The 13,185-nt window shown below is 49.4% G+C and overlaps 2 protein-coding genes across 2 annotated transcripts in view; one reads left to right on the top strand and one right to left on the bottom strand.

Moving 5' to 3' along the window:
* The window catches only part of SPINK4 (serine peptidase inhibitor Kazal type 4), a 68,982-nt gene extending 66,257 nt beyond the window's left edge, over nucleotides 1-2,725 (bottom strand). The window contains exon 1 of the mRNA XM_057498761.1: nucleotides 2,460-2,725. The gene's annotated coding sequence lies outside the window, so the exon portion shown is untranslated. The remainder of the gene's footprint in view (nucleotides 1-2,459) is intronic.
* A 77-nt stretch (nucleotides 2,726-2,802) lies between these two features.
* B4GALT1 (beta-1,4-galactosyltransferase 1) overlaps nucleotides 2,803-13,185 on the top strand; it is a 47,692-nt gene continuing 37,309 nt past the window's right edge. The window contains exon 1 of the mRNA XM_036898046.2: nucleotides 2,803-3,437. Coding sequence (XP_036753941.1) covers nucleotides 3,020-3,437 — 418 coding nt within the window. The 5' untranslated portion in view covers nucleotides 2,803-3,019. The remainder of the gene's footprint in view (nucleotides 3,438-13,185) is intronic.

Genomic DNA, 13,185 nt, shown 5'->3' with positions numbered 1-13,185 from the left:
CTAATGAGGAAGACAAGCAACAATAAATAAATGTATAATGTTGGGCAGTGATAACTGCTCTGAAAAAATCAAGCTGATTAAGCAGACTTGGGTGGGGGACTGTTTTACACAGGGTAGTCTGAGAAAACTTCTCTCACAAGGTAACATTTGAGAGAGCTGAATGAAATATGGGGGAAAGTATTCAGGCTAAGTGAACAGCAAGTACAAAGGCCCTGAGGCAGGAAGAAATAGGACAAGTTAAAGAAATAGCAATTAGATTAGTGTGGCTAAAGCAGGTAAAGCATGGTGAGAGAGATAGGAGATGAGAGTGGGAAAGAGAGATGGGAATAGATTAGATAGGGTTTCTATAGATTTGGATTTTATTCTGAATAAAATGAAATGATCTGATTTATGCTTACAAAGGTCTCCACACAGCTGTTTGGAGAATGGACCAGGGAAGAGGCATGGAAGAGGTAGAAGCCCGGTGACCAATTAGGAAGCTACCATATAACCCAAGCCAAGATGATGGTGGCTTGGTTCAGGATGGTTACAGTAGTTAGTGAGTGGGTAATTCTGATGACTTGAAGGTAATGCTGAGGGATTGACATTGATAAGAGCAGCACCTTGAGGACATCTTTTAGGTTTTGGGCCTTGTTTACTGGATGAACAGTGGTGGCATTCTCTGAGGTGGGTTAAGAATGTGAGTGGAGTCAATCATAAGTTGATGGGATGGTAGTACAGTACAGAGAATATAGCCAATGATTCTGTAACATCTTTCTATATTGACAGATAGTAACTGTACTAGCTGGGGTAAGGATTTAAAAATGTGGGTAACTGGTGAACCACTGTGCTGTATACTTGAAACTAATATGAGAATGTGTATCAACTATACTTCAATTTAAAAAAATCAAAAAGAATGAGAGTGGAGTATAGGGTATCAGCTGTGTGAGGCATGATGTGTTAAGTTTGAGATGCATATGAGATAAGCAGTTGAATTTGAGCCTGGAGGTGTAGGCTGGAGATAGAAATTTTGCAGTAATCAGCACACAGTAGAAATTACTCCGAGGGAGTCAGGATAGACAGGTAAGAACTCATGGACTATGCCCTGGGGCCTTCAACAACTGGGGAAGAGGAAAATCCACAGAGGAGACCAAGTAGTGACCAGTGCAGTGAGGAAGATCAGGATAATCTGTATGATTACAACCAAGTGTCAGCTCCGGAGCCTGTTTTCTCATCTGTAAAATGGAGGCTGTAACAACTGCCTCCCTCACTTGTTAGGGCTGAGACTGTATATAAACACAGTTAGGCTTATGTCTGACAAGCATACAGGAAACTCTCAATCTATGGTAGCTATTGTTAACATCCCCTTCACTTCAGATTGTCTGCCAGGCCCCTCAGCTTCCCCTATCCATAAATGATAGCACCTCCATGAAGCCTTCTCAGAGGTGAGGTGCCCCTGCTCCCTTAAGCATCAGGGGGGCCTATGCAGTAGCCTGTGGGCCAAATTTGAACCAACCTCTCACTCATATAGCCTCCAGCCCTTACTCGCAATTCAAAAAGGGGTATATATATATATATATAGTAAATAAAAGTTTTGCCAGAATTCTGCCTCTGCCTCTCACCAGCCATGGGTCTCTGGCAAGCTTCCTCAGCTTTGAACTTTTAATTGTTAAATGGGGAAAATCCCTGCTTCAAGGGATTGTGTCCAGACCCATGTAAACTGTAAACAAGGCTGGCTGCTTCCCTACTGCATGACCTCGCGGGAGTTACTGAGGGTCACTGCCACTGTCCCACTCAAAGCGTGTATCCTGGCAGGGCTAGGATATGCCAGACATAAGCCTAACTGTGTTTATATACACTGTCTCAACCCTAACATGTGAGGTAGGCAGTTGTTACTGCCTCCATTTTACAGATGAGAAGACAGGCTCTGGAGTTAACACTTGGCTGTGATCATATAGAATCTACTTTCTTTACTTGGCTTCCTGGACACGATTTCCCTGATCTTCCTCACTTCACGGGCCACTCTTCTGTCTCTGTGGGCTTTTCCTCTTCCCCAGTTGCTGAAGGCCCTAGGACATGGTCCACGAGCTCTCACCTGCCTATCCTACTCTCTAGGGCAGATTTATCCTATTTTGGTGCTGATTACTGCAAAATTTCTGTCTCCAGCCTACACCTCCAGGTTCATATTCAACTGCCTATCTTACATGCACTAACAGAGGCACCCACACCCAAAACCAGCTGGGCAGCCCGAGATCCCCTAGCCTGGGCTCTAGGACTGGGCGGGAGAAGTGGAGGCTCGTCTACTTTCTCCTCTGCGGTATGCTGGGTGAGCCACGCCTCCTTGCTGGGCCCCCACAGCGGTAGAAAGGCCTAGCCCAGCCATAGGAGGAGGTTCTCAATGTTCCAAATCCCGCAGGGCGTCAAGACCCGTTCCTTGGGCACCCTTTCTCCGCCCCACCTCCTGACCCCCCAAGACCTACCGAGGCCTACCGGCTGGAAAGCCGCCGCAGCCCCCAGCCCTCAAGACCTCGAGCAGCCTGCTGTCTCTCGCGCCCTCTTTGCCAACGCGCTTGGGCCCAGGCCCGTATCCGGCCTTTCAGCACGGCTGGAAGTGGTGGCGCCTCTCGAGGACAGCTCGGAGGAGCAGGAGGCGCGCGTGGCTAACCGAAGCCACACGGTGAAGGCTCGGAAGGAGGGCGGCGCGCAGCGGGAAGCCCGCCGGTGGCTCCGGGCAGCGGCTCAGCGCCGGGCAGCCCACCCCCGAGTCCCCGCCCCCGACGGCCCCGCCCTCCCGCTCCGGTCCAGAAAACCCCGCTCCTCCGGGCGGCCCCGCCCCGCCCCCGCCCGCGCCTCGGGCGCGCTTCTGGTCGTTCGGCGGTCGCGCCGGCCGGGTTTCCGCGTTCCGCCGGCGCAGCGCTCGCTCGCCTCCCGTCCAGCTCCTCCCCCAGTTGCCGTGGTCGGGTAGCTCCTGGCCGGCGGCCCGCGGGCGGGCCGCCCTCCCCACTGTAGCCCACCCGCCTCTTAAAGCGGCGGCGGGAAGATGAGGTTTCGGGAGCCGCTGCTGGGCGGCAGCACCGCGATGCCGGGTGCGTCCCTCCAGCGGGCCTGCCGCCTGCTCGTGGCTGTCTGCGCTCTGCATCTCGGCGTCACTCTTGTCTACTACCTGGCCGGCCGCGACCTGAGCCGCCTGCCCCAGCTGGTTGGCGTCCCCACACCGCTGCAGGGAGGCCCGAACGGCGCCGCCGCCATCGGGCAGCCCTCGGGAGAGCTGCGGCTCCGAGGGGCCCCGGCGTTGCCGCCTTTGGGCACCTCCGCGGAGCCGCGCTCGGGTCGCGACTCCCGGCGGGACGCGGACTCCCGCCCCGGCCCCGGCCCCGCGAGGAACTTGACTTCGGCTTCAGTGCCCTCGACCCCAGCATGGTCGCCGCCTGCATGTCCTGAGGAGTCCCCGCTGCTCGGTAAGGACTCAGAAACTTCCTGGATTTCCCCGACAGGCCCCCCCCCCCCCGGATGCTCGTCCATGCCATGCCCCCTTCCACAACAGCTAGCTTCTCTATTCCGGAACACAGCCCCTCATCCCAAACAGAGGTTCCGGGCTGGATAGGGGTGAGAGGTTGGGTGGTGAGTCCGTTTGGAACTTTGTTGAAGTCTGGGGCGGGGGCCGTACCGGGAAGCCGCACCTGGCCCCAGAACTAGAGAAGGCCTTGGAGACTTCCCTGCTCGGATCCAAGCCTCAAGAAGTTTCGGAAATTGTGCTTAGTGCTTGCAGCAGCTTTCACCCTGCTAAAGCTGGTAGGAACTAAGAGTCAGCTCAGATTAATCCACTCCAGTTTGGGAGTCTGATGGTGAGGCCTCCAGTGGGAAAAGGATCTGACCTCCCAGGAGACATCAGTCCTGAGGGTGGGTTAACGTTTTTCCTGAGCTTTTGGGCAAGTGACTTTGTAAACCTCTCTCATCTGTTAAGTGGGGATAATAAGTGGTACCTATTTCACGGGGTTGCTTTGGAAGATTAGGTGAAACATTGTAAATAAGTGTTTACAGTAATGAGGGTAAGCCCTCAGTAAATTGTCACTATTTAGCTCAGTTCCTCCTCTGTGTCGATCTCTTTCCTGGGGCCCTCCTGCCCGGTGTCCTGCCTGAGTACGTACCCCAAACCCAAATTATCCAGGCCTTCTCAGAGGCTGAGGGTGTTTGTACCAGTGTAATGTGTGTACCCTGGGTGGAGGGCTAAAATATAACCAGTTAACACCACATCTCAGTTATCTTATCCAGATGATAGGAACCTACAGCTTCTGTTTCAGCACAGGCAGGGAGCTTGGTGGGTGGGCTTACATTCCTCACCTCTGGGGGAAGCCTGGCACACTTTGCCTAGGACCTCTCCTTGACCTCTAATCCACAGGCAGTCTGGCACAGGGCGGTCACAGGTTGCTTGTAAGATTACCAGACAGGTGGCTGCTCATTTTAATGCTAGGGCTTAGAGAAAGTTGTTCTGAGTGAGGGGCCCTGGCAAGGAGGGCAGGCATCCTGCCAATAGGAACTCTGTCACCTTTCCCAGAGCCTTGGCCAAGTAGGCCTCCTACATGCTGTTGCTCTGTTTTCCAATAATTACTTCAATGTATTTGTATCAAGTTTGGGAGGAAGCTCTTGGAACTGGTCAGACATGGATTGTGGTAATAAGGGGGAGTTTTTTTAAAGCAGAAAATTGAATTATTTTGGACTTAATGGTTTGTCTGGGAAGAAGAGTAGTCCTATAAAATGAAGTTGAATCTTTGTCTTGCTGTTAAGTGTCTGGTCTCAGGCATGTTACAGAGTTTATCAGAATCTCTTCCTAAACTTCTCCTCCCCACCCCACTCCCACCCACACACTTCAAGGGAGACTTTCAGCTTTCTCAAGACCCCCTCCCAGCCAGGAGTGTCCGGTCTGAGAGCTGTACCCAATCACTCAAACCCAAAGGCTCAATTAAAATGAACACTTACTTCATTGATACTTAACTCACAGGGTTATTTTTAGGACTACATGAGATTGTGTGTGTCAAGTACATGGCAAAAAGGGCTTGAGACTTGAGGTTCCATTTTCTTAGATTACCGTGGAGATGACTCTGAACAGCAGAGAAGGGAGAAGACAGAGAGTGAGTCCCCAGGCCCCTGAGCGGCGAGGTTTTGTCCCTTTGTTTTTGTTACCTGGAAAATTATGCAGAAAGAGAGAAATTAGCAAATTAAAGAAAAGTGCCCCCAAATTTACTGCATAGGTGTTTGAAGTATAGGGTCTTCTCCATGAAACATGAAAGGCCATTGTGACCTGATTCTGCTTTATCTTGTAATCATATTGCTAGTGATGGGTGACCAGTTACTGGTGTTTCTGAGTTGACTCTGAATTGGCTGCATGAAGGGACTTCCTGAGAGATAACATTTTGGAGGGTGACGAGGGAGGCCTTGGGCCTTCTCTAACTTGGCTGCATTTGTGTGACATGCATGGGATAATGGCATTTAGGCTGCTGCTGGGGCAGCCCCAGAAAGTGAGTGTAGAGGTTTTTTTTTTCATTTTAATTGAGTCTTTGGGTTTGAGTGGTTGGGTGCAGCTCTCAGAGGGTCTGCTCCTAGCTAGGATGGGGCCTTTAGAAAGCCGAAAGTCTCCCTGGGAGTGTGTGGGTTGGGGGGAGTCCAGCCCATCTGTTCAGCTAGACAGGTGTCAACAGAAGCTCTTTGCAGGGTGGTTTTGAGGTTGATGGGAGAAAGCATCAGTGGGGTTTAGAGCTGTGGCCTTTTCACTACTTGCAGTTCCTTTCCACAACTTGGCTCTACTTTCTGGTGTCCAGGGGTGTGGGACATATGCCCCAATAACCTCTGGGCCGCTAGATGGTGGGAAATGGGCATGCCCTTCCCTGGGGAAGCCAGGCACCAGACTGGGCTTTAGATGAGTCACTGATCTGTCTGGGTTCTCAGAGCCTTGGGATAGACTTCAGATAGACTTGGGCTTGAATCCTGTCTCTGTCTATACTATCTGCATGCTGTAGGGCAGGTTGCATTATTTACAGCCATAGTAGGCCCAGCCCCAGGATCCTCTATGGGCTAATGCAAGGCCTTCAGGAATGACGGGGAGAAGGTAGTCCTTCCTGGAGCATTTTTACAAGTTGTCCAGGGAGTTCTCCCAGGGATTTAGACCTGCAGGGACTCTTCTCTTGGCCCTTGGGCCATGCAGCATCAACTCCACTGAACATGGTGGTGAGACTCCCTTTTCTGGCCTCCTGGGTGTTTGCCTAAGATATAGTCAGCCTGGAAGGAACAACAGCCTTGCATTGAGTTTCTTTTCCCTGAACGTTTATCTCTGCTCAGATTTGGCAGTAGCTCAAAATGACTTGACTGGCCCTGGCACTACCATCCCAGAGATGGTCTGGGTGGGGTGGGCAGTACCACAGGTTGGGCTGTTTGGGGAGGCGTGGCTCAACTGGGGCCTAGGATGGTTGGTACAGTCCCCTCAAGGGTACGTGGTGGGGCAGGGAGTGGTAAGTATAGGACTGCTTAAACCCCCGAGGCCCCTCTTGCCCAGCTATGCTTTGAAAAGAGCATCTTGATTTGTTCAGAAGAGGACTCTGACCTAGAGGTGGGCACCAAAGAGTCATGGGCTCCTGGGCCAGCAAACAGCAGCCATTCGTAGCCAGGCCCTGAGAGTCACATGTCCATGAGCCAGTTCCCCTGGCTGTTGTGGGGGCTGTCAGCAGAGCCTCTGCCGTGACTTGTGCCCTTGGGAAGACAAGCACTGGCTGAGTCTCTGCTGGGCTCTTAGCTCTCAGGTGTTTATCCACAGGCACACTCTTCTCCCCTCCTGTCCTTCCCCCACATGTATGCATGTGGACACAAGCAGGCTGCCAAGCACAGAGAGTATTTTGAGGACATCTGTCCTGGTCTTGGCTCAGGAAAGGCCTCTTTCTCTCCTTTGGGGATGAATCTTAGAGCCTCATCACTTTCCAGCTTGAGGTGGTGCCTCTTCCTGGGGGTTGGGGGAGGCAGAAGTCTAGATGTGTCCAGATCTTCAAGCTTTGGGAAGTTAGGTAGCTAGTCCTTTAAACCAGTTTTGTCCTGTTGCTGTTCCTGGGGAAAATAATTTATTGACATATACACAGGCACGTCCTGTCTAACAGTCTGAATTTGAGAAATACTCTCCATGACTGTCAAGCTCCCTTTCTTCCATTCAACCTGATGGTAGCAGAAGTGATTCCTTCCTACTGTAATTCGTTCCAGACTCTGAGCTAATGTGGGAGCCACTACCTGATGAACCAGGGCGGAAGCTCCTTGGGGAATGGGGAGCAAGAGCCAAATGTGGGATTGGATTCAAACTGTAGCATCTTGGAATCACAGCATCTCAGGATGGGACTCTCTAGTTCCCTGGCCCCCATCCCTTATTGTGCTAGAGGGGAGGGCTCAGGCCACACAGCCAGGGAGTGACCAGCTGGGGCTGGAACCCAGGTATCCTGCTTCCCAGTCCAGTGCTCTTCCTTGAGACTCCCCAGTGCCGATGCTCAAGGCAGCCTAATGTGACCTAGAATTTGGGAGGATCCCCACTGGGTATGTCTTTGGACTCATCTGAAAGGTCTTACATGATGGCAGCTTGCTTGGAAGAACTTGATGGCTAAGGCATCCGATAACTTCATTCATTCAGTTCATGAAACATGTCTGCCCTGTTATATGGAAGAGCTACAAGAAGGAAGATTGCAAAATGCCTCCTTTTTAGGAACTCATAGTTTAGGCAGAGGAGGCATAAAACTGTACTGATGTCATTTAGGGAAACCAAAGTGTGTGTGTATATGCTTAGTCTCTCCCTCTCCCATCCACCCTTTTCCTTCCTCCCTTCTTTCTCTTATTCACTAACCCAGAGTGGATATCAAAAGTCTTTAGTCCTAGCTATATTTGATCGTGTGCAAGTTCCTCTAATTTCTGAAGCCTCACATTAGCTCTGTAGGGTAATCTTTAACTTGCTGCTTTATAATGACTATAATGACATATCAGAAGCCATATGGTCTTTGGGAATCAGCGAGTAGGGATTTCCAGGCAGGGACTAGACTAATGCATGGTCTGGGAATGATGGGACAGCTGCTGCTCAGGCAGTCCGAGACTTTCCACAGATTCCACCCAGGGGACCTTCCAGACTTTGGGGGCTGGGCTGGGAGGCTCATCCCCTTCGAGCTCAGCTGGGCTCTGGGTGTATGTGGAAGGGCCCAGTCATCTGTGGTTAAGTCAAATCTGGTGACCATTCCACTGTTCGTTTACCAAGTGCCTCCTATAACTTGTTTCCTACTCAGTATTCCCTGCCTGTTTCTGACAAGAAGCAGAGACTGGAATTCTGCTTCACTCCATGTCCACCTAGAAATCCCAGTTATTATCTGTGTAAGTGGCAGTCCAGTTGTCTTTAGGACAAATGGTCTGTGCTTTGCAGCTTAAGTCCCTTTGGGGCCTGGCATTCTGGCCATTTCACATTTGGCTCTGGCACTGCCCAGTTTGTCTAGGCAAAGAGGTCACTGTAAGGCCAGCCAGCCAGACCCTGACTCCTGGCAGAGTTAGCAAGGTACGGGATTGAATTTGGTGGCCTCCACAGGGTCCCTCCTGTCCTTTAACTTCCTATCCTTTAACTTAGTGAGGGTGTCTGGGAGCCAGACTGTGGCAATGACTGTAAAGGCCTTGATTGTAGGGCATCTGTGTTTACCTGGGCCCACACAGGTCACCAACTTAGGGAGAGATCTCAGATTCTGTTCTAAAGGTCAAAGACCATCAGGTTGGAAGGTTGTAGGGGACAGAGTCTGGTGCTGGGTGAACGTGGCCTAATGTGACTTGTCCATAAAAGGCAGAAGGGCTGAGTCACATGCTCAGTGTTTCAGGTTCCACTTTTCAGCCTGGCCTCAGCCCGTCCCTTGCCTGCACAAATGAAGGCCAGGGTTTGTGTAATTGGCTGTTGCTGAATTCTTTGGCAGTAGTCTTAATGTCTGGTCCGGGTGTGCTATGTAGCTGCTTTTCTCTCCCCCTGCCGCCTCTCCAAAGTCCCTCACCAAACCCTTCTTGAAGCCGATAGAGGAGGATTTGCCTCACTGGAATGCCAGAGGCTGGCACCACAAGTCTATGCTTTTGCCCCTTTTTTTGAGAAGTAGGTGATCTCTTCATCCTTTCTGCAAAAAGTAACAGAGTCTCATTGAAAATAATTCAAAAAAGTTAAAAGAGGTTGAAAAACATACTTATATCCCTATTACCTAGAGGAAACATGTTGACATATTTCTTGTTAGTCCTTTTTCTTGTACATGTTTAAGAAATAATGGATATCTTTATATATGATAAATAGACAGGCATAGATAGATATAGATATAGATATCCTGGTGTCCAGCAATTTTCACTTAAGATTCTGTCACAAGCTTGGTCCTACGCCTGTAAAAACCACTAAGGCTATCCCATTCTGTCAACTGAATATGCCGTAACTTTCTTTTTTCATTCAACTGCTGTTGAACCCCACACTCGTTGCAGTTTTTGCCTTTTTTTTCTGAGTGGTTCAGTGAAGCTCATACAGAAAGCTATATGCGCTTTTTGGATTGTTTCCATAGTAGAGTTTTCTAAGCAGGAAAAAAGGGATGAGTGCTTTTTGAGAAGGGCTGGGTTCTTAAACCAGTCTTACTAAAGGATAGACCCCTCAAAAATTATAGGTTTGCTTAGCCCTGGCAGATGAGTATCATTTATTGCTGAATGAAGAATATGTCTAGAATTCTAAGTAAAAAGGAAACACGATGAGGAAGTGCCTGGGGCAAGGGCAGAGGGCCAGGCTGCAGGAAGGCTCTTGGGATCAGGCTAAGCAGAAATCTGCTGTCAACAGAAGCAGTGGGGGTGATGCCCCAGGAGTCAGCTTTCTTAGTAACTTCTTCGTTTGTCTCCTTAGCAGCCAAGTCCCTGGGCTAGGCTTACATGGACTGTGGCATTGAGGCCATGGTGCTGGGTGAATGCCAGCTAGTTAACCCAATGCCGTTGACATGGCTGCCTTGGGACTGTTTCCACAGGTGGTGTGGAACAAGCTAGCAAATGAAACTCTGAAACACACAGCACAGTTCTCCCACCTTGGGGTGGGGGCATTCCTGAGATCTGGGGTGGGAGAGGGCAGGAAGTGGAGGCAAAGCGAAAGGAAGATGATGACAGAGAAGCTGGTGTAGATGGGACCCTATAGGTTTCCAGGAATTGCATTCGGGGGAAGCCTCAGAGACTAGCAGAGCCTAGTACTCAGTCGGGGCTTGTTCAAGTGGGTTAGAGCAAGCCACCCTCAGGCTAGTGCGCTAAGCTCTTCCCAGTAAGTTATTTTTGAAGTTGTTCCACTTTGAAAATCCTCACTGTAGCTAAATTCTCTTCTAAGGTACTCTTTGGTTTGGGAATCCACCAGGGGTCATTTGGCACAGACCTGGGGATCCAGGGAGCCTGCACTGAGGCAAGGGGCAGGGTGATGTCAGGCCAGCATGAGCAGTACAACATGTGGTGAGGCTCCTTCCTGTCCCCCGCTGTGAGCCTGGAGGTAGTGGGGAGGGGCCTTGGCAGGGGCTCAGTAATTGTAGATAAACAGGGTGCATTCTAAAATGGCTTTTACAATTTCTTTCAAAATTTCTTCCTGTTTTGCCTAATGTCCTTTCACCTTTGACATCCTGAAACCAGAGCTGTCATTGGTGTTTCAGAACAGAAAATGTCACTTTGAAAAAACAGGGCTCTGATTTAAGGGTGGACCTAGGGAAACTGGTATTGGCATTATAGGAGTTCTGGGACTTGGCACTGAAGTGTTAGGTAGCTCCTGGCATTCAGATGAGCACTTCGGGGAGCCTGGGCAGGGTCCCTGTGTTGCTGAGAATGGGTAGACTTGAGTCTTTACCGCAAAGTCAGGAGGGTCCCCCAGGAAGAGGATGAATGGAGACTCATTTGCTTATTCAGCAATTATTGGTAACTACACTCTTCAAAGCACGGGAGATAGACATAAACAAGGGCTGGCAGCTGCTCTCGGGTATCCCCACAAGCAGCAAACACTAGCAATATGGTACAGTTAGGGAAAGGAGCCGTGGGTGCTCCCAGGGCACTGGGGAGGTCCAGGCAGCCAGATAGGTGGTCTGGGTCAGGGCCAGAGTCAGAATGAAGGGCCTCTCTTCCAACACTGGTTTTAGCATCCCTCTCTCTCAGTGTGTTTGAATAGTCTCCCTCACTGGGAAGGGCAAGGGTCTACTGCTGAATGTGGCCTGTTCTTCCTTTGTGGGAAGAACAGCATAGCTGAAGTCCCAGTGGTTGTGAATAATCACCAGCGGGGCAGGAGAGGGCAGGAAGTGGAGGCAAAGCGAACGGAAGATGATGACAGAGAAGCTGGTGTAGATGAGACCATGCCGGTCATGGGAAGACCAAGCAAAAATAGCTAAAACGAGGGACCAAAGGGAGGAAAGTAAAGGGGGAGAGAGGTTCAGAAAGAGGGGTTTCATGGTCTGCAGTGGGTAGGGGCCAGCCTTGAAGGACCCTGGTGTGAGATTTCAGAATTCTGGCCCTCCTAACTCATTATAGGATTTTGGGCAAGTCTCAGCTCCTTTGGGTCTGAGGTTTGTGTGTGTGCTGGACCTGTTGGTCTTTAGTGCCTGCCCTTCCACCTCTACCTCCTAAGAGTTGAGATTGGTGTGTGGGGGATATCCTGACCTGTCTGCAACGTGGAAGGCCTCTGAAATTCCCTGTGAAGCTCACTACCCACTACTCATTTCAGGCTCCTACAGTGAGGCTTCTGGTGAGGATTTTTTCCATCTCTGTCTAAGCAGGCATAAAGAGTTTAGCTAAAGATGGATGAACTTTGAAATGGCAGGGGGAGTGGGAATGTGTCTTTCTATTGCTCTGGTTAGCTGTGTGATGTGGTAATGATGTTAGCCTCTCTGTGTCTCAGTGTTCTCACTCATACGGTGAAGGTAATAATGCTAACTACCTCATAGACGTGGAGTTTAGATAGGAGGCATAACAGGGCCACAGTGCCTCACACAGAATGAGCTCCAAATACATGCTATCTTGTTCTAATTTGTGAAGATCTGGGTTTTGCTTTGTAGGATTATTTCCTTTTCTGTTTTTTTTTTAGTTGAAAATATATCACCACATTAAATATTTTAAAAAATACGATTCTGCTATCTACCACTATAACAATAATGCCTCTACCACACTAAGAAAACTTGCCATTACTTCCCAAAAAGGTGCATATTTTGACTCTGTTGCTATCATAGTGTGAAACTATTTTGCATTCTATTTTTGTTCTGTTATCTTATAAACTGTTGTGTTGTTTATAATTATCCTAATTATCTTTCATAGCTGCTGTCTAATCTTTATGGATGTTCCCTTAGGTTCAACATTCCAGGCTTTACCATTATAGATAATCTTCAACATTTTTGCTATGTGTGGCTCTTTCCTTTGGTTGTGTTATTTCCTTGAGATAAATTCCTAGAAAAGGATTTGTAGTCTATGGGGTATAGTCATCTTTATGATACTGGTTCACATTGACACTTTGCTTTCCAGGAAGATTGTAATAATCCACAGGCCCTAAATTGTAAATTTCTGGACCAGGAACATTAGCTTTTAGAGAATGTATGGATTCCAAGAGAGGGTCAGATCTGTCTGGACTCTCAAACTTATACTCCTAGCCTGTATGCCTGTACATGTGGCATGTTTGTGTGTGTGCGTATGTGTGTGAAATTCCTTCTGCGGGACACTGCCATCACTCTGAATGTGAGGCTTTTCCTCTAAGCCATTGCCTTTGGGCAATTCCTGAAGTTACCAGGTGTCCACAGTAGGAACTTTACTGGTAACACTTTTGACACTTCATGCACCTTTGCCAAAGAGTTGACTTACACAAGAACCTTTCCTGCTTCCTTTATTTGTGAAGCCAAGCCTGTAGAATGGGGGCAGATCCTAGCTTTAAAACCCTGGCTTAAAATGGTGTTGATCTAGAACTTTGTGGGCTGGTTGCTGGAAGCAGTGCATGTACAGTTTTGAGGGGCTAGCCTGGGCACCTGACCATTTAACCCACATGGATGAACTCCAATCTGACAGCTGTGGTTTATGGGATCCAGAAGTGGGCCCAAATGAAGAAAGGCTTTTAAATTATACTGGGTAAAAATAAGTAGATCAGTAGCCCAAGATCTACAAATATGAATTACCAGTTCGGTCTCTATAGCCACCCTCTATGCA

This window comes from Manis pentadactyla, chromosome 3 (genome assembly GCF_030020395.1).
Source record: "Manis pentadactyla isolate mManPen7 chromosome 3, mManPen7.hap1, whole genome shotgun sequence".
NCBI classification, from domain to species: Eukaryota; Metazoa; Chordata; class Mammalia; order Pholidota; family Manidae; genus Manis; species Manis pentadactyla.
The sequence above is the reverse complement of the archived record's forward strand: the minus strand, read 5'-3'. Positions and strand labels throughout refer to the sequence as shown.